The 24,860-nt window shown below is 33.8% G+C and overlaps 2 protein-coding genes across 2 annotated transcripts in view; one reads left to right on the top strand and one right to left on the bottom strand.

Annotated features, from left to right (window-relative positions):
- The window catches only part of LOC111413462 (tudor domain-containing protein qin), a 104,689-nt gene that overhangs the window by 26,374 nt on the left and 53,455 nt on the right, over positions 1-24,860 (bottom strand). The window lies entirely within an intron of this gene.
- Positions 1-24,860, top strand: part of LOC111413464 (uncharacterized) — a 29,434-nt gene that overhangs the window by 2,113 nt on the left and 2,461 nt on the right. Inside the window, exon 2 of the mRNA XM_023044450.2 lies at positions 16,574-16,750. Coding sequence (XP_022900218.1) covers positions 16,574-16,750 — 177 coding nt within the window. The remainder of the gene's footprint in view (positions 1-16,573; positions 16,751-24,860) is intronic.

The following is a 24,860-nucleotide window of genomic DNA, read 5'->3' as shown; positions in this document are numbered from 1 at the left end:
CACGTGATCCAGAATAACGGCAATAAAAATAAAGAAAATCTAAGAGGCACATCCAAAAACTGGAAGTAGTGAAAAAGCTATAATATTCAAGGTCCTTGACATATGTCAGGAAAAAATAAAGGAGGTAGTCCTAAACAATCCAGATAGAAAAAAAAAACTAGAAATCGTGGAAACTAACCTGTAATTAACCACTTAATCTGACACGAACGTTATTTGTTGGCACACAAGAGACTCCTCATAGAAGACTGAATAATAAAGGTCTGTATTTCTCTCTAAACCAAACACAATTAGAGTAACATAATCGATGAAGGGCGAGGTTCAGCCAGAAGACTGACTACTGAATAAGGCTAATACAGTACTAAATCTGCTTTGGAACAAACTTACAATGACTGGAAAACCAGAAGTCAAGATCTTTTAAGGGAACTCAAGTTTTCTAAGTCCTTCGTTTCATGTAATTCCTACAATTCTTCAAAATTTTACCTGATGGACTGAAGTGGATTATCATGTGATTTTATTTTCGAAACGTCGAAATAGAATGTGATCCAAAAGAACGGCAGTAAAAATAAAGAAAATCTAAGAGTCAGATCCAAAAACTGGACGTAGTGAAAAGCTATAATATTCAAGGTCCTTGACATGTGTCAAGAAAAAATAAAGGAGGTAGCCCCAAATAATCCAAATAGAAAAAAACTAGGAATCGTAAAAACTAACCTGAAATTAAGTACTTAGTCTGACACGAACGTTATTCGTTGGCTCATAAGAGACTCCTCATAGAAGACTGAATAAGGTTGGATGAAGAACAAATACTGCTAATAGAGTACTAGATCTGAACAAGTTTACAATGACTGGAAAACCAGAAGTCAAGATCTTTTAAGGGAACTAAAATTTTAAAAGTTCTTTCTTTCATGTAACAAATTTATTTATATCCTGCAATTATTCAATATTTTGCATCATGGAGTGAAGTGGATTATCATATGATTTTCTTTCCGAAACGTCGAACTCCTGCGCACCATAGAACACGTGATCCAAAAGAACGGCAGTGAAAATAAAGAAAATCTAAGAATCAGATTCAAAAACTGGAAGTAGTGAAAAAGCTATAATATTCAAGGTCCTTGACATATGCCAGGAAAAAATAAACGAGGTAGCAATTTCAAAATTTCCAAAAACCAAAAACGCTTAAAGATCTACAAAGATTTTTGGCAATGATAAATTTTTATCATAGATTTATCTTGCCAATACTCTTAATACAAAAAAAGAAACATTTATCAGTACTTGCACATGACAAAGCTTTTATAACCTTAAAAGAAAAATTAGCTCAATCAACCATTTTTGGACACCCTTCACCACACGCCACACTATCACTAACTACAGACGCTTCTAACACAGCTATAGGAGCAGTTCTTTCACAAACCGTAAACAACAGAGCGCAACCTTTAGGTTTTTTCTCAAAAAATCTCTGTCCAAGTCAAATAAAATATTCAACATTCGACAAAGAATTCTAAACGATTTATTCTGCCATTAAATTTTTTTTACATTATCTGGACGGAAATAAATTTGTGGTCTACACTGACCACAAGCATTTAATAAATGCTATTTTTTCTAAAACAGAAAAAACTGCACATCAAGCGCGTTATTTAAACTTTATTGCAAAATATACTTCAAATATTAGGTATATTAAGTAGCGGATACTCTATCTCGAATAAATGTTGATTTCGTTGACTCATTCCCGGATATACAATCACTACAATACGAACAAGGCAAGGACAAACAATTGAACCATTTTTTAGAAAAACAATTTTTAAATACTTTAAATCAGCTCAAAACGCAACGCTTGTGCGAAACTTCTATAAACATTGTAAAAATGTATGTACCAGAAAAATGTTGAAAAATTATTTTTGATATTATTTCATAATTTGCGCTTCCGGGAGTTAAAAAGACTATCCATTCGATTTTTTATCCACATATGAATTAAGACATACACTGTGTTAATTAATTATCGTACGTCATCATTGCAAATATGCAACCAAATACGCAAATCGCGTATTGCAATTCCAATACTGTGACATTGGTTGCATACTTGTAATGATGACGTCGGCTCCGATAATTAATTAACACATTGTACAATTGTGGTCAAGAACATGTTTAAATTGTCAAAAAGCAAACATTTTTAGACATACTAAATCCCTAATCTGAAATTAGTTTGACACGAACGTTATTTGTTGGCTCACAAAAGACTCCTCATATACTGAATAAGGTTGGATGAAGACTAGATACTGTTAATACAGTACTAGATCTGCTTATAGATTAATAAATACTTTTTGCAGAAAGCTATGTACTACTAATCGTAGTTTGGAAATGTTGCTTACTGTCAATGGAGAACTTGATCTTATTTATAATAATAATAATAATTTATTCCAAAAAAAAAAAACATAAAGTTACCAGTCGTCAAGAGTACGTTTACAATTTCAATAAGTGACAATTACAAATGGCTTATCCGTGAATTCATAATTTTAGGACATGTTTAAATTGTTCTCGTGAAAGGGATTTTGTGTCCTCCCGCAATTTATTATAAAATCGTATTTCTTGGTAGTAAACAGATTGTTGGCATGTCGAGAACCTATGGTAAGGGATTTGTAACAATTTTTGATTTCTCGTACTGTACTTATGTAACTCCTCTCGGCATAATATACCATTCAGATTTTCTTTTACGAACATCAAACATTTATAAATGTACAACGAGTAAACGGGCATTATTTTTGATTTTATAAGAAGTGGCCTACAACTTTTGAATAGCGTTCTTACTGCTTTTTTCCTGAATTAAGAGTATACGCTCTGCTCCTGGTGAACTTCCCCAAAACAGAATGTTATATGACATCACACTCTAGAAACTCGAGTAATATACCACCATTATTGTTTACAAATCTGTTAGGCTTATAAGTGTTCTAAGTTGGTAAACTACTGAGCTAAGCTTCTTTCCTATTACATCCACTTGTAGATTCCATTTCAAAGAGTTTTCAAACTACAGCCCCAGTAACTTAACTGCCGAGACGTTATTATTTGTTTTAGTATTAAAATCAATTTTTTGTGTCTTATTTTCATTCAGCTTAAGTTTGTTCGTTTTAAACCAATCTGATGCAACCTTTTGACTGGGACCTTTATTTTCGTGTAGCTCTTCAACTGTACTAGATATATTTATCAATGTTGTGTCATCTGCATACATTATCGTCTTACACATGTTCAGAGTTTCCGGAAGATTTCCACATATAAAAGGAATAAAATTGGACTCAAAATGGATCCCTGCGGTACACCGATTTCCACCCTTCTTATGGTCGATCTATTATTACCAACTTGGACCACCTGTCTTCGATTTTCTAGGTACGATTGAAACACTGTTATCGTAGGATGTCTGATGCCATAATATTCCAGTTTCTTTAACAGTATCTTATGATTCACACAATCAAATGCCTTTGTAAGGTCCAACATTAGTGCCGAATTTTTTTTTGACTCATTAAAACCATCAATGATTTGGTCATGTAGATCAATTAGAGCTTTAGTTGTTGAGGATTTCCTTACATAGCCATATTGATGCTTACTGAAAACATCTTCCTTGTACAAATAATCAAGAAGCCGCGATTTCAACACATGCTCAAAAAGTTTTGGCATTATTGGTAAGATACAGTACCAAATAAAGTAATTGATAATTTGGTTTTTCCCACATAACTTTTTTGACATAGATTTGTGTAGAAGAATCCGTTTCAACTTTGAGTTATTAAAAAATTATTTTTATTAAAATACGAAAATACGCTATAAAGCGATGTTAACAAAAATAAATCATAACTCAAGAAATATCAACATAACAATCGTGAACGGCAATCAGCCATGTAGAGCAACCTAGTACTTGGTTGGATAACCCATCCTCTTGGGCATGGAATCGATCAATGCAGCGATAGTGGACTGGTCGACCTTCACCCACTTCGCCTGCAGCTGTTGGAGCTTTTCGTCGGCGGAAGTGGTCCGAATGCCCGTCAACTTGTGTCAAAGAGTGTCCCACAGTGGTTTGAAGATGTTGAGATCCGGGCTCTGGCTGCACCAGTCCAATACCGCCACTCAACGCTGCGCGATCCAGTTGGACATTCTTGGATGTGTGCTTGGGATCATTGTCTTGCTGAAATAGCCAACACCGGTCCATGTTTTTGCGTGGCCAAGGAAGCATATCATCTTGCAGACAGTCCCTGTACTTTTGGCGGTTCATGGTGCCCGTGATGCGAACCAGAGGGCCGGTGATAGCAGCGCCGAAGCACCCCCACACCATGACGGGAACCACCGACATGCTTCATCGTGAGAAGCAGGTACTTGGGATCGAAGCGAGTGCCCAAAGAATGACGTATGCGTTATGCCATAAGTTCCGAATAGCAGGAACTTGCTCTCGTCGCTTCACAGGGACGTTCTCCTACTGCTGATGGGTGCAGTTGAGGGGTGCATTCGCCTACTCCACGCGTACCTTCCTGTTCTTAGCTGAAACGAGTGGTTTCTTTATCGGACGTCGACCAATGAGTGCTGCATTCTTCAGCCTCCTCTTGACCGTCGATGTAGACGGTTGGCGCTGCGCAGAACATCACAATTCTCCTCTAATGTACACCGTCGTGAGCCGTGTGTTCGCTCTGCACAGCATTACACCGTTCTTGTCCTCCAGCCGGTGATTTGAGGTCTATCATTTTAGTTTCTTCATCACGAAGCAACCAAGTATCAACCACGTCTTTAATACCGATGATATCTGCGTGGTAAGCTGGATCTGTGTGCATCCTTGTCGAGCACCCTATATGATGGCCTTCTGCGTCGATTCCGACAAATCTCGAACTTCTTTCTTTTTACTCATTCTTAAGAATAATATTTCATAACTTTCAGAAAATATCACGTGAAAATAACGCGAAACAAAAAATTAAAATAAAAGTTATTTCTAAGGCCGAAATTTGTCATGCCTCTATGCTTTAGCATATATTGTATCCTCTGGAACAGCGGTTCCCAAACTTATTATGGCTACGCACCCCTTCTTGAGCCAAAATGTGATCGTGGACCCCCTTGTCAGTTCCGTGCTACTAAAACTATTTTTACCGGAATGCAGTGGTCATGGTAATGGGTGAGCCTGATGAGTTGTGATCAAATTGTTTATGTTTGGCTCTATATTTGTAAGCAATAGCCGCAAGTCACTACGAGCACTAACATCAAGTCGGTTTCTTTTTTTCGTAATCAGGTTCATAACCGCACTAAATCTACGTTCCATTAACTACGAAGACGAAAAAGCTACTAAAAACTTTTCCGCAGTGTCCTATACTTCGGGATATAAAGTTGGTATCTGTTTTTGGAACCAACATTTTTCATATCCGTCAACAAACATTGGTTTTAATTCTTCGTTTGTACTTAGCTCGATAAGTTGCTAATGAATAAACACAGAGCTAGTTGATTTGTATGTAAAAGGGTCCAACACCCAATCGGTAATAACCAAATGAAGAATGTCTTCAAATCTTTTTTTGAAATCTAAGTGAAGTGCCCCCAAGTGCTGACAATATACAAGCAAATCAACATCACGATTTTGTAACTAAAAAGGTTTTGGAAATTAAGAGAATTCTCCTCTTCCAAACTTTTCTTTATAAAAAAAAGTTTTTTTACGAATGCAGATATTACACTTTTTGTTTTTATTTAATTCAACCAATCGCCTTGCAGCTTCAAATTGATTTCGTTAAATTTGGTAAACATATCATTTCTTGAATGAAATAAATTAAGTCGCAGATCATTGTCTTCAGTTTCAAAGAATTCTAAAACGTAATCAAAAAGTGAGTAAAATCTATTCAAACATACACTTCTAGACAACCAACGTACTTCTGTGTTCAGTAGCAAACGAGTGTTACCTTCATTATTCTCCAGGCAAAGTTGAGCAAATAATCTCGCATTCTTTTTGATTTTATTAACTGCTCTAATCATATAATTCAGTGAGCGATGTAAGATTTTTTGCTACTAAATGTTGTCGATGAATGACACAATGTACTGTTAATATATTCGGTACTGCTTGTTTTAAGAAAACCTCGATGGCGTCCTACCATTGCCGGAGGACCATCAGTAGCAACGCAGATGATATTACACAAAGGAATAGCTTTTGCTTCAAAAAAATATTTAATTCCTTAAATATAATTTCATCTTTTGTATCAGTTTCCAAACATTTCACAAATCATAATTCTTGAAATATTTTTTTGTCCTTTACAAATCTTATATACGCGCTATACTATCTTACAAATTTAGTTCTTAATACACTTCACAGACTTACATATACTACAACAACTGACTTTTTGCGGACCCCCCAACGCTAGCTACGAACCCCCGAATTAATTTTATTTTGCTACGGACCCCCTGAGAACTTACAGGGACCCCAAGGGGTCCGTAGGAACCACTTTGGGAACCACTGCTCTGGACTATAATATAATTGTATTCACTCGTTATGCATAGTCTAAAAATTGTGTGAAGATTCATCCAGTATTAGAAAAGTTATGTGGGAAAAACCAAATTATTATATACTTCTGAGCGGTACTGTAGCTATTGGCCGAAAATTGTTAGAATCATTTACATCACCTTTCTTGTATATAGGAGATATTCTCGCAATTTTTAGCTCATTAGGGAAAATGAACTGTTGAACACATTTGTTAATAACAATGATTAATGGTTCAACAATGATGTAAGCAATAAATTTTAAAATGCTCGTTAACATACCATAATAATCTTCTGACTGACTATTATTGAGTTGCATTATAGTATTAAATATCTTTAATTCATTCGTAAAAAACAGTACAAACGACTTAACATTCAATTTTACACAGTTCATGTAATCACTGAGGCTGTTTGGACCATCATTCATCAATGATGATGCAATTTCCAGCGGTGTACAGGGTGTCCAAATTTCGATGGGTTTGCAGGTTATCTCAGTTATTATGAAGGATAGAAAGTTGCGGCTTTCCCGAACCTGAGCTACTTTTTTGTGAAACTTCCAATGGCGCAAACCAAATTTTCATAGCCCTTTTCGTTTTTGATATACAGGGAGTGTTTCAAAATTTACGATTTTCAGAAATCCGTGTCCCGGCTACCCGGAAATGTAAAAACAGGTTCTAATAGATTTTTTCACGTAGAATCCAATGGTGCACGTAGAATTTTTCTAGTCATCACGGTTTTTGAGTTATAAATAAAGAGTTAAGTATTTTAGAAGTTGAGTATTCAGTATTTGAGTTGTCTTTATAACTCAAACACCGTGATGACTAGAAAAATTCTACGTGCACCATTGGATTCCACGTGAAATAATCTATTAGAACCCGTTTTTACTTTCCTACTAAGTTTCCAGATAGCCGAGATACAGGACAGGAGGTGTCTGAAAATCGCAAATTTCAAACACTCCCTTTATATCAAAAACGAAGAGGGCTATAAAAATTTGGTTTGCGCCATTGTAAGTTTCACAAAAAAGTAGCTCAGGTTCGCGAAAGCCGCAACTTTCTATCTTTCATAATAACTGAGATACCCTGCAAACCCATCGAAATTTGGACACCCTGTACACGTGAAAAAGATGCGCACTGCTAATGCAAAAAGATTTGAGAAAACCACAGATGTCTTTAATAACTTTCTTTTTAGGTAAAATATATCCTAATATATCCCAAAAAATTTTTTTAGATATTTCAGGAAATCCTTACAAATCTTAAAGAATTATCAAATAGATTCATAGAAGTAGAAATTTGGCAATGTAAATAATTTTATGACAGGCAAAACAATACAAGTACTTGGACGTCAAAAGAGTCGTCATCGATGCGTCAAAGATGTTTTAGTACATTAGCTTGAATTAATTGAATGATGTAAAAACGAGAACATTTCAGTATCACCAGCAGAGCTAGAATCAGAGTCAGGAACCAGCAATTAATTTCAAAGTGTACAACATTTTGCCAGGTGTTTCGCAAGCTACAATACAAAAATTTCATTCTCATTCCCACATTGTATTCCAATAAGAATCAAATAAAACTCCCCTATAAATAGTTAATTACTTTTTCTCCATACAAAATAATTTAATTAACTTAAAAGAACATAAAAGAATCCCACGCAACAAGAGATAATTGAAAAATACTCGGAATAATATCAAACGGGTCAAGTAAGTAACGTCGGTAATTAGTAGGGGTAGTTTTGTTTTTTGGGCGGTCTTTTGAAAGCACGGGAAGGGTGGTGACCGTTAGTTGCGTTACCCCGTTTGCAAATCGGAAACCCCTGCCGCGGCGCTTAGGAAAAGGTTTGAGGTAACAATTAGTTAGCCAATTAAGACACGCCAAACGCACTGGTGCGCTAAGGTGGCTAAAAATTTAATTATGTTCGACCGCTCTTCCTACTGGTAAATGGAGAGCCCCCTTTTAGGTCCCCCAGCTTTTCACCGGTCTGCGTTCGACGCCTGTTTGAACATCGCCGCCACCAACCAGAATTCGTAATTAATAAATGTACAATCTAAGCTCTAAATCAGCGAAAACATGATGTCCTTTTGGTCTTAATTTGAAACAAATTTAAATAAATATTTTTTAATAAAAATTTCAGTTTACTTTTTTAATAGGATTAATAATTAAATTAGAATTGCATCAATTCTCTCGTTTATCATGTGTAAAATTCTCTTGAATCACCGCAGTTGCACTCGTGAACTTTTAAATAAACAATGGTCTTTGTACATTTCGTTGGAAAAGAAATCTGGGTTAACGGCTGCAATTCTTTTTATTTTTTTATTATCGACTATGCAACAACGATTTTTTTTGTATTTTCAAATAAATCCGTAAATATCAAATTTTTACTAATAATATGTTTAATTATTTTCGATTTTTTTGTCATCATCAAACGAAAAGTTCATAATTATCCCGTTGAGCGACTCAGGCGATGTTTGAAAATTTAGCATCCCTACGCGTGTAATAAAACTTTATCCGAATCGACCAACTAATTACGTTTCAGCAGATGCGATGAGAGGTCGTCGCGTTTGAAATTTATGCATCATCATTTATTCCCGTTTCCCTGATGCCTTTCATCTGGAAATTGTCTACAACGATTTCTACCGCTTGAGAATATCCCCAAATGGAAACGTGTCCATCTGAAAGAGACCCACTATCTCCCTATACGTAGATAAAGCTTTACGTAATTCTTCTTTTAACATTTTTCACACGACACTAAAAGCGATTTGTTTGAAATCTTCTTTTTATTACAAAAAAAAAGAAAAATAAATAAAAAGATGAGACAATTCAATATCATTCAAGACGTACTAACGTTTAGAGATTGTGCAAACTTATTGAAATACCAGAGAAGTTATTGGAATTATGTTCATGCACTTTATGAGGGTTACAAGATGCAGGTTATATATCAATTGAAGCCACTATTAAAATGACCGTCATCCCTATCTTATGATCTTTCATATTTCTTAAAAAATGAATCCAGAACATTGCGACCAATGAAGATCATAATCCATTTCTAAAGCTTAAAAGCTTCAAAAACTTTGGTGCATAATTTCGAGAAATGGGGTTGTCCATAAGCCATTGTGGAGGCTGTTGCTTGTTATATCACAACTGTGAATTATTTTCCATAGGTAAAGTGTGCCATGATAAGGCCGGTATTACACTATCATAGTTTTATGTCATAGATCTATTCTATCATATATCTTTGATGAAAAATATTACAGTGTAATATACCAAATATTACAGGGTGCGGCAACATAACTTCCTTTTTCGAAATGTGCGCCATTTAGTCGGTTGATGTCGTAGCGGAGCGCCTGTGGTCTCGTTCGAGAGGGTGGATTATAAAGTTTTGTTCTGACAAAGTTCAGGCGCCATCATGCGTTGGAACAGTGAAGAGCGTGCGTTTTCCGTTGAGGCCTACTTTTCGAGTGGATATTCTGTAATCGCAACCCAGTGGACCTTTCGGAATCGCTTTAATTTAGCCCCGTTGGCCCCTGTTCCGGATCGGCAATCAATTGTTACGTGGGTCATTACGTTGATAAACTGCAAGTCCGACAAGACGAAGTACTGGAATCTCATTAGAGCACCTGAGAACATTGAGGCAGTGAGAGCTTTAGTGTTGCGATCACCACGGCTAGATGAGTTGGACATTTGGTTCCAACAAGGCGGTGCAACGGCGCACAGTTCAAGAGCATCGATGATAAAATAATGAAATTGCCAATAACCCCTGCTATACTGGCAAGAGTAATGACAAATTTCAGAAATCGGTTTACTGAGTGTATGGATAGTGGGGGACCTGATTTGATCTTCAAAACTGTGTGAAACCAAATTTTATGTATATGCCTACATTATAAAAAACAAATACAAATTTTCTGATTCATACAATAGATTATATTAAGTTTTGAAAAAAGGAAGTTATGTTGCCGCACCTGTATAATAGTTTAAATATGATCATATGTCTGTGACCATATGTTCTCGTCAACAGAACGATATGATATTTGGAACCAAAATAATAAGTTTCAGTGGACAGTAGCTACTACAAAATTAATTTTCGAGTATGAAGCGTTATAAAATGTTGTACAATGTCAAAAGTAATGACTATAAAATCAGAAACAAACGTTTACTTGTTCATCAATCAATTGCTGAGGCTCTAAGTGACATTGTTGAAGGTTGTGCAACAGATGTGAAGAAGAAAATCAATGGATTAAGATGTCAGTATCTGGCTGAAAATTTTTTCAGATTTTCAGATTTTTTAAATGAGTATCCCATTCAAAACAAAAGCAACATCCCATTAAAAGCTTAAAAAATATATAAGGCCTGTATTGAAAAACATGTTTTAAACCAAAGTTGTATGATTCGCCACCTTCTATAACGTAAAATTATTTTCATTTATACAGGCTGTTGCATTTGGCCGTGACGGCGGGTATGTAAATTTGTTTAAATGGAACGCCCATTTATTTTGAAATAATTCGTCCAATTGAAAATCTGGTATCACCATCGTGTAGAGAATGTCCTAAAACATATAACTACCAAATATTTTGCAAGTAGTACCAATAGTGTGGCTAAAAAAAATAAGGCGCTTACTCTGAAACAGGCTGTATATTTTACTATATTATGAATATAATTAAATTTGGTTATCCAACCGTATATGACAGTATATGTTACTGACTAACAGCGTTAATACTTCCTGAGATATTCAATTGGTTTTCCAAAATATGCCCGTTGCAGGATGTTTTTAAAAACGATGTAAAAAAGACATTTTTACTCATCTTGCCATTAAACTATGTCGGAAAATAGTCAAAGCTTGTAGGTAGATGATAGTGTCCAAAGATATTAGATACATTATTACAATATACACAGCCTGTATATTATATGTTAATTGAATTGTCCAACAAGTTCTAAGTATATCACATGTCCAATTTTAGTAGTTTTCGTGATATTCGCAATTTAAAGAAAAATGTTTAATAAAATATGTTACTATTGTACTTAATATTAAATTTTATCTATTCTTGTCAGTTTTTCTTTGTTCTTTCTGTTTTTGTTTGATTAATATGTTATATTTTAAAGGAATTTTGCTACCACCTGCCAAATTTTAATACAATTACTTAATAAATATCATAAAATTACGAATTTAAAAAAGTATAAGTAATCTAATATGCAACTGTTCTGCCATTTAATTTTACGCTGTATTTTTATCACTTTTTGATTATTTACTTATCAAAAATAATATTTTGCATAAATTTCAACATTCGTTTTATGAAAATTTAATTAACATTTTAATAACTCATTATTTATGTTCATCTTAAAGTCAGTTTGCCTGTTAATTTAATTAATAACTACTTGTTGTGCAATGTTTAGTAAGTGTTCATAATTTGTTTCTGCATTTGCTTTAAATAGTTTATTAAATAAGAAAGGAATTTATTGTTTAATTAAAGTTAAATCTGCTAATTAAAGTACTGTTTTACAAATGAGAGACAAACAAAAAAGAAAGAACAAAAAAATTGATAAAAATAGACAGAATGTAATATATTACATTTTATTCATTTATTATTTTTTTTATTGTACATTTTATTACTGATAATACGGTCAATAATGGCATATTTTATTAAACATTTTTCTTTAAATTTTAAATATCAGAAAAACTACTAAAGTTAGACATATAACATACTTATCATTAATTAAAGGGAACTTGATGAGCAATTCAACCAGTACATAATGTTCCATTTAAAATCTTATAAAAAATTCATTTGCAAAACATCAAAATTTATTAAATTTTTTGAACAATTGTATCTAATATCTTTGGATACTATCATCTATCTACTGGCTTTGGCTATTATCTGGCATAATTTAAGGGCAAAATCGGTAAAAATGTCACTTTTGCATCGTTTTTAAAAAGATCCTGTAACGGAGATATTTTGGAAAAACAATTACATATCTCAGGAACTATTAACGCAATCAGTTTACAGCTTATACGGTTAGATAAACAAATTTAGTTGTAAATAAAATCCAAAAGAAATAAAACGATAAATTAAACTAGAGGTGTTGTTACATAAAAGGTTTAAAAAAGACCACTTTTTCCTCTGTAAATGTTCTATATTAAACGGTTAGAAACGTTTCGGGATCAACTCCCATCTTCAGTCAACAACTTTGTTACTCTTAATCATAATCATATCTACAAAAAACCACAACAAAAACCATGAAAAACGCAAACTATGCAAACTATACGTAAAACACAAAAGAAAAACCGGTGTCGAATGTTAAAAGATTTACCTCAAGAGTAGGTATAGAAATAGAACATTTACGGAGGAAAAAGTGGTCTTTTTTAAATCTTTTCCAAAAGAAATGTTTTACAACTGGTTTTATTTTAAATATTAGATCAACTTGACATGTTTCGGTCATTATTGGACCATCATCGGAGGTATCGTTAAATATAAAAGTGATATACGAGGAAACTTAACATGAAACAATGTTGCTGCTAGCAGAAATATATGTAAACTTTAAAATGCCACGAAGAAAATGAAGTAATTACGTTAAAAAAATGTCATCATTTTTTCAATGATCGTCCAATAGTGACCGAAACATGTCAGGTTGATCTAATATTTAAAATAAAATCAATTATAAAACATTTCTTTTGGATTTTATTTATTCGTCACACTGGTTAAAATTATGGATCCACATATTCAAATTTAGTTGTATTCATAACCTATACCCTGTATATTTGATGAAAAATATTACAATGTAATGTACCAAATACTATAATAGATCAAATATGATCATATATCTATGACCATATGTTCTCGCCAGCAGAACATTTTATAATATTTGGAACCAAAATAGCGTCTGACAAATTTTGATGGATAGTACTGCCACTAAATTATTAATTTCCGAATATCAACAGTAATGACTATAATAAATATAGAAACAAACGTTTACTTGTTTATCACTTGATTGCTGATAGTTGATAGTAATGATATTGTTGAAGGTTGTACAAGAACAGACGTAAAGAAAAAAATCAATGGATTAAGCTAAGAACAACGGACTAAGATAAGATTTACCAGTTGCTAAAAATCCAAGTGTTACAATAAGATGGCCTTCCACACTTATACTGTTTCTTAAATAAGTATTTTTCTGTGCAACCAATTTATATACACTACGTGCCAAAAACAAACAAAACAACTGGATGCATGTAAAAAGTCGGTGATAAAAACATCAATCGATACGCAAAGAATTGCAAGATATTATTTGGTCTTTGTTGTGAAATAGACAAGCTGTGCCAGAAAAGTTAAAAACTGCACCACAAAATAAATGCCATTTGGCGAGTGAACCTTGCTTTTTCGATTATTGAGCAATGTCTAGAATTAGTAGAAGACCGCGATTTAACCAGTTATCTGACTGAAAGAGGGCGTATCTTGAGGTAGGTTTCAACAGTGCTTCGAGCATGGACACGTGGTCTGAAGAACATAACCAAGATCGTCGTCCTGGAAACAGACGTCATCGAGCGACTAAGGAACGTGAAGACAAATAAGTCTTAGAAACAGATTTCGTTTTTAGCCTGCAATTGGTGTTGACTGGATGAGAGATTTGAGACAGATACTGTAGCGGAGAACTGTGTGCCTACTAATTTCATCATATTATCATTCTAGTAATCAAGTATCTAAGTATCATTCTTTTAACCTCCACTCATACCGACCTTCTTTCTGTTTGTGGTTCTGTTTGTCATAAAATGATCTACTGGTAATGGTAAAAAGATTCCGTGACGACCAGCTCAGTTTAGATTTTTCTAGAGTGCCATATCGTTGGAGTATAAGTCAGCTTTAGTTGTCATCTCTAACAGTTTCATTGCACAACTCTTTGTAAAACCCGGGCTAAACTAACACCCTGACAACATGTTCCAGCAGGATAATGCCCGCATCTGTCAGAACTTCCTACACGAAGAAGGAGTAGAAATTCTCCCCTGGAAGAATCGTTCGCTTTCCGGATTTAAACACGATCAAGCATGTGTGGGATATGATGGGTCGCTATATAAAGCGTTACTAAAAGCGGCAAACATCTTGCAGTAACTGCGTCGTCATCTACAGGAAGGCTGGGATGAGATTCCGCAAGATACCATTGACATTTCATTTATAGCATGTCTCGCAGAGTTAGACACTGCATAAACAGTCGTGGCGATGTAACATTTTATTGACATAAATTGTTGGTATTTTTGTTTTCAATTGTTATGATTTACTATTGAAATATATACAAATTACTTATAATTCAGCTTTGTGAGTGAGCTCTTGCGACGTGTTGCAATTTTTTGGCACGTAGTTTAAGCTTTTCTCATCCATTCTTAAATAATTCTCGTAATGTTTTGGGTCTTCACTTTTCAGTTCTCTCAATAAATGATTTTCAATTTCCAAATTATTACGATTTGCTACCAAAGGCTCTCGTTTTTAGGTTTCTCTCCCCTACCCGTTTTTCCTTCTTTTTACGTTGCATTTTCAACAATAAACATATTGTAATTATTGAACTCAAACAGGTATCAACATCTAAAAACTGTTGTTTATCCATTTTGTATAATAATATGATCAAATATATTACGAAGTGTAAATCGACAACATATTTTCCGTAATATTTTTTCATTACACTTTATATTACAAATATTTGATAATAAATCTATGACATAGAACTATGATAGTGTAATAAATAACATACTCTGAACCATTTGGAAACCAAATTAACAGCCCAGTTATTGTCGATGAGCTTGGCTCACAAACCACAAATCATGGTTGATCAGTAATCGCAAAAAATTATCTTTTCAATAAATTCATTGCCATGGCCGTGATTTTAACTTGGCCATGTTAGTAACAGAAATTCGTTCTTCTTAAAGAGAGAATGTTTTTGTCTACATAGAATTAGAGCATGACTCACCTCAACCCCTCAATCAGAATTAATCAAGTGATTTGACGCCGTTTGGGAATAATAGGATCATAAAAAAAGAGTGAAAAGTTTTCAGAGAATCATTGTGGCAAAAATGATGAACTTGTGAATTCCTGATGATGGTTATCCATTGAAATCAGTATAATCAAAATCATAATTTCATTGCCAAAGATGCCAACAAAAATAATTTGATGTCAAAGACACATTTTCTTGACTTTTACGAATGAAGTAAATTAAAAGTAACTTTTAAGAAAAAGAAAAAAACAAGTTTATGTTAGAGTTATTTTACGAACTACATAAATCTGGTTGCGCAAGAAGATGTCGACTATAAAGTTCACACGCATCTAATGGCACTCGGGTGAAAGTAGCTCGTCCGAAGAACTATTCTCTGCCCAACCCAACCCAACCGTAAACCATTCGATTTCCTCAATGTCCATTTTACCATTGAACCCAATTCATAAATAAGAACCGGCTTTATTATAACAAACAAATTAACCAACACCCATAGCAGAAAATACCTAAGCCCAAAAAGGATAAAGAGAAAATGTTTTCTCACGCGATCTAAAAGCGAATTACCTTTTAAAAAAACTATTGTGGTCTGTAGAAATTATTATTAAACCAAGTGGAGCACGTGTGTGTGCTAATTATTTAACGCTTGCATAATCTCGCTATTTATCGAGCAATGCTCGTTTCGCACCATAAAAAAAGTTTTATTCTCAATGAAAACTTGAACAAAACAAATTGAAATCATTAAGAAAACCAATTGTTAATAAATAAACTTAGATTTCAATGTTTTTCAGCGATTGTCTTTGTGTTTCATTCCCATTTACATCGTCAATTAAACAATTTCAAAAGCGTCTCGTAATCAAACGGGTGAAAACTTGCGGTTGTTGTGTTGTATATGAGAAAGTGGTAAGAGGCGAAATACGAGATAGAGATGAAGGTAACTTGTAAACGCAATAAAAGGCAAAATAAATTCAAAGACACATACACGGTACCCTTTTCCGTGCTTCTATTAACATCTATCTTAAAACTCTTTAGGATTGAAGTCGTGATTTCTTTGTAAAAGGACAAGGATAATGAATTGTTTTACAATTTTATTGTTCGTTTCTTATCTATCCTTTTATTGTTTAGTTAATTTTATAATTTTATTTCAGATGGTTTGGAACAAAAGTCAAGGATAAAAAGACCCAGAGCACCACCTCCGCCTGAAAACGAAGTGGAACAAGATGAATACGATGAACGAAACAATCCTTTAAGTACAAACTTTCTACCACCCGGATTTTTGAGTCCTTCGGTTGTGGAATATTTAGAATTGGGAAAATCAATACCAGGTAAGAAAATTTATATTTCTTAAAACAACATAGTCAAAGTTTAAGATTATGTGATATAAAAATTGGGAACAAGGTTGTTGAATGATTGTTAACTCGTAAAATGTTTGGTACGCATACAGAAAATCCTTTAAGTTTTTTTTTTTTTTCACATCGGACATTCTCTTCGTCCGTTCTGTGAATGCGTAGATAAGTTATATCCTGTTATGTTAGGTGAAAGATGGACGAGGCGGGATTTAATTACTTCTCTCGACTCTTAACCTTCAGTTAGGACCATTCGAATAACTTTGAATAAATAATGCATCTTTAAAATCTTTAAAAAAGAAAAAAAGTAATCATTGGAGATGATTATACACTATACAAGAAAGGATTTCTGACTTTCACTTCATCAGGTGTAATTATAAATTTTAGAACGTCTTAAATACTTTTTTTCTTTTCTTTAAAAGTAATTAAAAAATAACGAATTAAACTAAAATTAAAAAAATACCATTTATTTTTATATTTATTATCTTCTGGTGTATTTCTTAAGAGATTAGTTCTATCTCAGAATTTATCAAGATTATATCAATGTACTGACAAGTTGTAATTTACACTTTCTATAGCTCTAATAATGCTTTCTCTATACGGAAAGAAAAATAAAACGATGTTGTAATAGATAATAAATTGGACTGCAATAATGGGTTGGGTTGAAAGGATTATTTGGTGTTAAGTAAGTTTTTTTTAATGGTAATTAATGACTTAATTATTGGGGAAGTTACAGATAACAAACTACAAGTTGTAAATCAAAATTCGCCAAAAAGATAAGAAGATTTTTGAATTAATCAAAAAATTCCAAACATATAAATGTTTAGATATGTGGGAAACACGGATATAAAAATTGTCCTTTTGTAAAAGATTCTTGGTTTGCTAGATTCCTGCTACCAACAATGATACAAATTATTTTCAACCAATATGAAGAGATTTGAGAAGAGTGAACCTACATTGCAGCAGTCTTCAATAAAAACCACATAAATTTGTTAACACTGTTGTAGACATTAAATGTGTGTATATCTTACGAACTACGGTAAATCCAAAGATTTTCCAGTAAAACGTTACATTTACCAACTTTGCATGGTAAAAGTCCGCAATGTTTTGTGATCATCATTCATTTCGAACTTTTACCACCATTAATTCGGTAAATCTTAGGTTTTACCGCAGATATACGGTAAATGTCGAAAAATAGACACGTGTAGAAGTGTTCGGTGCATATTCTAGTACTGGGGGACAGTCTACAGGCTTTTTGATGTCCGAAAGTAATTTATGAATCAAAAGTGACATTAATTCGATAGATGTGAGTGTCTTCACTGTCTGAAAGTAACTTATCAATCAAAACGAGTGTAAAAAAGATATTTTATGAAATAATGGACGGGCTTGTAGCAAGCAAGAACGATAACAATATTTATATATACAAGAACAAATATATTAATGCGTAGTGCTTCATGGATGGAGAAGTATGTGATGCTGTGGTCGGTGAGATCTTGGCGAAACGTCTGCTCCTTTCCAAAGGGAACCAACAGGAGGAACGGATGAAATCTCGGACTGAAGTAAATGGAATGTAACCGCAAGTATAAAAATTTACCGTCAATTAGGCTATAGAGCGGCAATAGAGGCTATGATGATATATTTGTAACTATGCCAACCTTGTCAAAAAAAAAACATAAGTCAAAGTCTTCTGTTTAAAAGGGCATTGTCATCAAGCCTATACTTCATAGTGAAATGAACTCACTTTTGGAGCTCCGAACATCCTTCATTCCGATAATGGTGGAGAATTTTGTAACCAAGTTATTGAAAGTTTATGCTCTATGTAGCCGAACGTTAAAATAGTACATGGGAATCCCAGACACAGTCAGACTCAAGGATCAGTAGAGCGGGACAATCAAGATATCGAAAATATGTTGTGCACATGGATGGACACAATCCAGTTAACAAAGTGGTCAGAGGGTTTGAAATTCATCCAGACAATGAAAAATAGAGCATATCACGATGGTATGAAATGTTCCACCTACGAAATAATGTTTGGTAGTCCCATGAAAATAGGCATTACAACGTCAGCAATACCTAGAGACATGCTTGAACTAGTAAGATCAAGCAGTATCTATCCTGGCAATAAGAAAAAATGTAAAATTCAATTTGGAAAACCAAGGTGAAGAAATGAAAGCAACGCCAGCAAATAAATATCCAAATGTGAAAGTTAGCTAAAATGTAAGTCTGAAAGTACCTGACATTGACAGAGCTAAAACTGACCCAAAAAGCATGATTGCAGATGTGGTAGATGTAAAAAACAACTAGCTTTAGTAACTGGGTACGAAAATTAGAGTACTAAAGCAGCTTCATACTAAGAAGTTTACCACATGGTCTGAAGACTTTATAAAGATAGAAGAAATTGTTGAAGATAAACCTCTATGACCGGAGGACAAAGATTCAAAAAATTTAACTGCCTCAAAAAATGCGTATCAAAGTAATGCGCTTGCAAGTCATCAGGACTACTTTGTAATTGTAACCCTCTCCGTGTTGTAACAAGTAAAATGTTTTTTTTACTATTAATAATTGTTAATTTACTATTTGCTCTCTTTTAATTTGTTTAAAATACCAAATAATAAGAATAATACTGCGTTACGTTTATTTATTTTTACTTGTAAAAAGTATTTTGAAAATGTTTAAAAAAAATACCGAATGATAGATAATAATTTAAGCAATGTGAAGATTTGATTAGTAATAAATTACTAAAATAAATGATAGTAGTATATTTAAAAAACCAACATTTACGAACGATTATTGGTAAAACTTAACATGTACCAAACTCTCATGTTGGTAAATCTTAAGATTTATTAGCTAAACCTAAGATTTACTGTAATTCGGGCTTTTACAGTAAGATATAGACTACATATATATAGAGTTTGGACAAGGAGAGGGAAAAGAGACGAATTTGTCTCTTTCTATCTGTTAAAAATGTATTTAAACAGTTAAATTTTCAAGTTTCAAAATTCTTATTGGTTGACCTTTCTTCCTCATTATACGATCTGTATCTTGTATGTTAATATTCTTTGGTCACCGGTAGTTATCATTGATACACTGTAGTTTGGAAAGTCCAAATCGAGGATTCAACTATTTAATAAAGTGTCCAGCACGATGTGAATGCCGAAAAGAATCAGGATCGAATGAGTCAATCTAGGAGAGCTTGCCAAATGGATAAAATTGTTGGGAATGACTTGCTCTACTGAAGAATATCCCCCTGGCGAACCTAGAGACATTAACTCGAACCTGTCATTTTGTCATTATCTGCGATTCAGTTTAAAGGACTCTGCTTACTCCAGATAACTGACGTATTCTTTTTATGACGATTATGTTACTTATTTTCGAAGATTTCTCGGAATTACTCAGGATGAGCTCGTTTAGACACATTTTACGATATCAACAATTGGAACAGTTCTTAGACAGTTTGGAATAACTCTCCAAGACTACAATCATTTTGGGCAACAACCATATTGTAGTCTTGGAGAGTTGTTACAAATCTTTGATTTTTTTTTTTAAATCAAGATTTTCAAAATATTCTGCAAATATGACAAGTATGAGAAAACATAGATCAAAAGCTTAAGCTTATAGATGCTCAGCTCAGTTTCTAAATTTGCGTTGCGAGGATCTTGAAGTAACTAAAGTCAAAGAGCATGTGATCCAAATTGTGCAATATTTTAGAAACAATCACCTGGCTAGATCCAAGTATGGCTTGTATATCCTGATAGAAAAGTTTTAAACGATGTGAAGTGGAACAGTATGGTAGTTTGTCTGCAAATACATGTAAGTTAATGGAAAAAACTGTCAAAAGTATGTGAAGATATATATATACCAAAAACTATCTAATATTGATCCCAAACGATCTATAGAAGATTACTTAAATATCTTAAAGCCAATATGGCGGGGACTTGACAAATTGCAAAAAAGGTGCTTCTCTATATGATGTTATAGAAGAGTGGAAAAAATTGGGAAGCTCATTTGACGAAAAATTGTAATTATCACTGTCTCAAATACAAGTTTATCAGAAATTTTATAAACAGGCACTTACGCCTTACCATTTAATTGTATTTATTTTACAATTTGATGTAACTAAAATAAAATATAAATTGACGATGGAAGAGAAAGACGAAGCTATGAACACACTTAGTTAAACGTATGCTAATACTGGATTACTACCACTAATAGTTAAGCTAGAGGCGAAAAGGGAACCATTTTCTGCAAGGAAGTTATATCCATTGCTACTGCTTTACAATTGTGGATTTCACAAAAAAAAACCTTCCTGATAATGAGAAATTTCTTCTAACTTTAAAACAATTTTTATGTATTGTTTGTTCACAACATTTGGGTTCGTCCACTCCAATGTGTGCAAATGAAAACAAATGAAAAGTGGAAAAAGCCAGAAAATTACTATAAACTTAATAATTCCTGAGTATTGTTTTCTTTTTGTTTTTATTTATATGGTTTGGACAAGAAGAGGGAAAAGAGAGACGAATTTGTCTGAGTTTGTCTCTTCTTATTTGTCAAATATGTATTTGAACAGCGCAATCCCCAGGTTTCAAAATTCTTTTTATTGTTTGATTGTAAAGTAAAAGACTGACACCATAGCCTCGAGCAAATCTTCAAGGTTGGCCTTTCTTTCTTATTGCTTGATATGTTGTTTTAAAGTTATCAACCCAATTCGCAATGATTTTTCATGTTTGTGGAAAAGATAGCCCAGAATCTCTTCCACAAAAAATTAATATTCTGTGGTCACCGGTAGTTATCATTAATACACTGTAGTTTGGAAAGTCCAAATCGAGGATTCAAATATTTAATACCGTGTCCAGCACGATGTGAATGCCGAAAAGAATCAGCAGCGAATGAGTCAATCTAGGAGAGCTTGCCAAATGGACAAAACTGTTGGGAATGACTTGCACTACTAAAGAATATCCCTCTGGCGAACCTAGAGACATTAAATCGAGACCTGTCATTTTGTCATTATCTCCGATTGAGTTTAAAGGACTCTGCTTACTCCAGATAGTTGACGTAATCTTTTTAAGACGATTATATTACTTATTTTCGAAGGTTTCTTGGAATTACTCAGGATGAGCTCATTTAGACACATTTTACGCTATCAACACTTGGAACCGTTCTTATTGTTAAATTGTTGGAACAACTCTCCAAGACTATCTGTATCTAATCTTTTTGGGCTACAACCAGAGTGGGCAAAAATCACGATTTATTTATTTTTATCAAAAATCTTTGATTTTTTTGAGTTTTTCAAATATCTTTAACTTTGGTTTTGACATTTTCACGTAAATACGAACGCATCATTCAGGGTCATTTATGAGGAAGAAAAAATAAAGTGTTTTGGAAGTCTTTTTAGATGTAACGTAAACATATCAGTTGATGGTTTGTCTAATGTACGTAATAACCCTATAGTGCGATTACTTAACAAAAATTGCTTATGGAATAATTTCAGTTTATAAAGCGAAATATGATCGTAATGTAACGTCATTTGTGAGGGATATGCTGCGAATATGAGAAGTATGAGAAGACATAGATCAGAAGGTTATGCTTTAGTGGTTTTGTTATAACTTATAGATGCTCAGCTCAGTTTCTAAATTTGCGTTGCAAAGACCTTGAAGTAACTAAAGTCAAAGAGCATGTGATCTAAATTGTGCAATATTTTAGAAACAATCACCTGGCTTGATCTAAGTATATGGCTTACTGATGGAAAAGTTTTAAATGATGTGATGAAAAAGGAAATTGATTCTACAATATATACCAAAATATACCAAACCCTATTTAATATTTATAATAAACGATATGCAGAAGATTACTTAAATAAGGGACTCTGCTTACTACAGATAGCTGACGTATTCTTGTGATGACGATTATCTTACTTATCTTCGAAGGTTTTTCGGAATTACTCAGGATGACTTCATTTAGACACATTCTTAGACAGTTTGGAACAACTCGCCAAGATTACAATCGTTTTGGGCTACAACCCAAGTTAGTTACTTAGTTACAAGCTTAGGGGCACAAAAAATACATTATATTTTCTATAAATAACTAAGGTAACAAAATGTTCAAGGAAAAATGTAAGTTTATTTCGAACTGTTTTGGGAATTCAGCATTAGTCGTGCAGCAACTGATGAAAAAATCGAATGATTATGACTTCCCAATGCTCTTATTATTTGTAGACTTTGAGAAAGCGTTTGACAATGTAAGAACACAAACAATCTTACAGGTCATACAAACGTTTGGTATGGAAGATCAGTATATTCGTATATTAAACTATATATACAAAACCTCAAAACTAAACGTTGAAATGAACAATAATAAAAGGACGATAACTCTAGGAAATGGACTGAAGCAAGGTGATGTGACTTCTGCAAAGCTATTCAATGCAGTATTGGAAACAATGTTTGTAGAATAAAAATGGAAAGACCTGGGAATGAAAATAAATGGGCAATGGTTGAACAGGCTAAAGTTTGCAGATGATGTACTTATAGGAAGAAACGAAACGGAAGTAAGAAAAATGCTGGAAGCAAACTGGTCTGGAGATAAATATGAGCAAGACAAAAGCAATGTACGTAAATTGTGAACAAAAATTTCGTATATCTAGGACAAAAGATTACAACTAAAAACACAGGAGAAGAAATAACACGGAGAATGGCAATGGGATGGCAAATGTTTAATAAATACAAAAATATATGGAAATCAAACATAGAAATGGAGAAAAAGAAAAAATTGTGGGAAATGTGTGTCCTCCCCGTCATGATTTATGGATGCGAGACATGGATATTAACAAACAAAACAATTAAAAAGATTAGGGTAACAGCAAGGGCAATGCATAGAAGGATGATTGGCATTACGAACAGTGATGGGCGCTGGGTAGATACCTGGCGGGTAGGTATTTCTAAAATGGGTATTTATCCGGGTATTTACCCCGGCCCAGGGTAAATACCCAAACAGTGGGTATAAAAGTAATACCAGTAAAAATATATCGATTCCAATAAAAATGAAGAGGAAGACGAGGAATTGTCAACAATCAAAGACGAATCTGCCGTAATTTAGATTAGATCAAGTTATTATGATTATTATCACCAAGTAGCCCTCTGCGTCCATTGTTGGACATAGACCTTCCCTATTCTATGCTGTTTGAATCCAATTGTTGGTCATTCTTTTGACGTCCACTTCGTCCGTTCGCTCGCGGTCTTGCAACTCGAGCAACCGTTTTGTCCACTGCTCATTCTTGATTCGCATCACATGACCGTTCTTGTTCATAGGTCTTCATTTCGTATGTAGTCCCTCAGAGTTAGACCCAGGATCGACCTCTCCATCTATCTTTGCGCTACTTGGACCCTCCTGGCTGTGGTTACCGTTAATGTTAAAGTTTCGGAGCCTTATGTCATAACCGGAAACAAGCATTGATTGAAAGCCTTTCTTGGCTTTTTCTCTTGAAGATGTCTCTAAGATTCTTCTGTTTAGTTCGCTTGTTTGATTATCTCTCGATACACGAACCTCATAGCCAAGATATACATAGCTGTGAACCCTCTCAATCTCATTATTTGATTGATTTCTCCTTGTTGATATTTAGCACGACTCTTGCACACACCTCCTTTAAGTCGTTCATCATTAGTTTAATCTCTCCAAGGCTATCCGATATAAGAACTATATTGTCCGCGTAGCGCAAATTATTTAAGCATTTGCAATCAATGTTTATGCCTTTTTGGGTCCAATCCAGTTGTTTAAATGCACTCTGAGAACTGTGATGAACAATTTGAGTTCAACAGTGTCCCGCCTTGTTTTGCTCACCATCAGTACTTTACTACTTTTACTCTCTTCAGTACTTTCATGCAATTTTACAGTCATTGTAGCATTCTTGTAGATGTTATAAATAAGTTTGGTATGTCGATAAGTGACTCTGCATTTTTGAAGTGCTTGCAAAACTGCCATCAACTCAATTTAAATTAAATTTATAAATACCTCAAAATACCCATCTTGGGTAAATACCCACGGGTATATATCCAGGATATTTACCCTTAAAAATAAATACCCGGGTATTTAACAACAC

Source organism: Onthophagus taurus, chromosome 3, assembly GCF_036711975.1.
Source record: "Onthophagus taurus isolate NC chromosome 3, IU_Otau_3.0, whole genome shotgun sequence".
Taxonomy (NCBI): Eukaryota; Metazoa; Arthropoda; class Insecta; order Coleoptera; family Scarabaeidae; genus Onthophagus; species Onthophagus taurus.
Note: the sequence above shows the minus strand (reverse complement) of the source record. Positions and strands in the feature narration are given on the sequence as shown.